This window comes from Dendroctonus ponderosae, unplaced genomic scaffold, assembly GCF_020466585.1.
Source record: "Dendroctonus ponderosae isolate FM_Combo_2020 unplaced genomic scaffold, Dpon_F_20191213v2 Dpon_F_20191213_1192, whole genome shotgun sequence".
Lineage (NCBI taxonomy): Eukaryota > Metazoa > Arthropoda > Insecta > Coleoptera > Curculionidae > Dendroctonus > Dendroctonus ponderosae.
In genome coordinates, this window is record NW_026017308.1 from 696 (window position 1) to 2,805 (window position 2,110).

General features: G+C 37.9%; 1 protein-coding gene across 2 annotated transcripts; it reads left to right on the top strand.

Moving 5' to 3' along the window:
- Nucleotides 1–476: 476 nt before the first annotated feature.
- On the top strand, nucleotides 477–1,577 carry LOC125503062 (baculoviral IAP repeat-containing protein 5-like). 2 transcript variants are annotated; one of them, XM_048662799.1, is made up of 3 exons: nucleotides 477–704; nucleotides 1,049–1,165; nucleotides 1,230–1,577. In XM_048662799.1, exons 1-3 carry the CDS (start codon nucleotides 702–704, stop codon nucleotides 1,530–1,532), a joined length of 423 nt encoding a protein of 140 aa, XP_048518756.1. In that variant the 5' UTR covers nucleotides 477–701; the 3' UTR covers nucleotides 1,533–1,577. The 2 variants fall into 2 exon arrangements, with proteins under 2 accessions (XP_048518756.1, XP_048518757.1); XM_048662800.1 differs by having other exon boundaries at nucleotides 1,058–1,165.
- The last annotated feature ends 533 nt before the right edge of the window (nucleotides 1,578–2,110 follow it).

The window sequence follows — 2,110 nt, forward strand, 5'->3', positions numbered from 1 at the left end:
AAAAATATGAGAACTTTTTATTTGGTGTCGACTGATTTTCATAGTTTTTTTTCTGTTTCTGTTTATACCTTTATTTACAATTTGCAATTAGTTGGCGTATTATTCCTTGGACACGGAGATTAAAAATTACCAAGTGGAAAAAAGTCTTTGTTAGAAAGTTTTTTTCGATAATTTGAAATTATTAATTAATTTTGAGTTTTGCGAAAACGGTTTATAAAAATAACGCTTTTATTTTTGAGCTTTATCTACTGTTTCTAATAATAATCAAAATCACCCTGAATATTTCATGCTGTTCGAATCATAACTCTGATCGTTGTTACGTTGTGTTAAGAATTTTTGATGTATGTGAATATTTTTCCGTAATTTTTGTTCTTCATCCTTATTTAAAGTTTACCGATGTTTGCCGAGATGTACCGATTTCGCATAAGCCGATCTAGTGACTTTCAAGCTTTCGGGTTGGCAACGTTGCTTAGATGATATCGCAGATGTCAATTTCTAATTTGTTTATCCGTTTTCAGTCGGAACAGAAACGGATGAAAAAGTGCACAAAAACTAAGTCTTGTTGTATGGAAACCAGAGTTCGTGCCATTTTGTGGTTCCAGTAGGTAGAAGATTTCCTCGAAAATCTATTTATTCTGTGCAAACGGTTTCTTCGATTATCTATCCAGTGTTAGGGGCCCACAAGAAAATCGCTCTGCATTATGGTAAGTGCATCTTTTATAATCAATCTCTGGTTGGTGCTGGTGTCCTTTAAGCTTCGCCCATTCTGTTTAACTCAGTTTTTCACATTTGCAGCTGCTTATAAAATTACATCTAAATATTGCTCAGTAACGGTTTCCCGTTTTGTTTGCAGCCTACACAGAATACATTATTTGTTACTTCGATATAAACCTACTAATTAATTTTCTTCACTGTTAATTGGACTGGTTGAACTGAGGACACCAGTTTCTTGAATAGGTAGAATGGCCTGGTATGGCGAGTACTTCAGTACTCCCGTACACTTGAAGGCCACTTTAAACATTTTCAACTCCTGTGAGCCGCATTTTAGTGTTTACAGGCAGACAAGAACCGAAAAGCAATAACATATCTACGTTCAGAGAAGGCAAGAGAAGCCACATTCACCGTATGGCCTTTCAGCAGCAGGCAGCCCTGTAGTATCAAAAAGGTACAACAAATGCGTTATTGACTACGTTAAACTAACTGACTAAGGCGATATGTTTGGTGTTTAGATGGCAGAGGCGGGATTCGTGTTCACTGGATCGTACAAGGATCCCGATTCAGTGCAATGCTGTTTCTGTACGAAGCAACTGAATAACTGGGAAGCCAATGATGAGCCCTGGTCGGAACATTTGAAGCACTCGCCCCAGTGTCAGTTTGCTCTAATGCAAAAGCCGCAGGATTTATGGACAGTTGGCGAGTTAATCAAGGTTATTGAAGAGTATTGTTGCAATGAGGTCAACCGGAAATATGAAGAACTCGAAGCGGAGGCGAAGGAACATTATGAAAAAATGAGAGAAATGATAAGGTCCTGATTTGCGTGGTATTTATACACACAATACAATTATTTAAAAAACGTATATTCCTAACCCATTTTTTGGGTGCATCTAATTGAGAAGCACCAGAATTACACAAATTGCACTCAAAGCGCCAGCCACTATCGAATTCGCAGCCGATATGCCAGTTCCAGGCGCGTAAATTGTCGATTTATCCCCCAAATCGGATGTACCGCTATTGGAGTCACTTTTACCACTTCCAGAGTTACACAGGTCGGTTTTGCAGGATCTTTGGTATGTTCTGTAAGTGGAGTCTTCAGTTATTCCATCAGCTGGCACTTTGTCGACACAGTTTCGGCTCAAAGATGCTAATTTTCCTTTGGGGTCCTACACAATTATACGTATAAGTATACAGGGTTATTCACGCTATACGGCACGGACGTTTGTCGCTAAACCGTTTGATTTTTTTAAAGTATTATTTTATGAATTGTCCGACGCCTACCGAGCGCACATTTTTAAAATATTTTCGTAATGTACAGGGTGTCCACAAATTTAAACTAATCAAATAATAACTTTAAGTGGGTCTAACTTGATTAATTTAAATACAACCCCATATT

What these genes read in the sequence shown, in the direction of transcription:
- LOC125503062 (XM_048662799.1), top strand. An exon ending in AGCCCTGTAGTATCAAAAAG is followed by an intron (nt 1,166 to 1,229) that starts GTACAACAAATG and finishes TTTGGTGTTTAG; the next exon opens with ATGGCAGAGGCGGGATTCGT.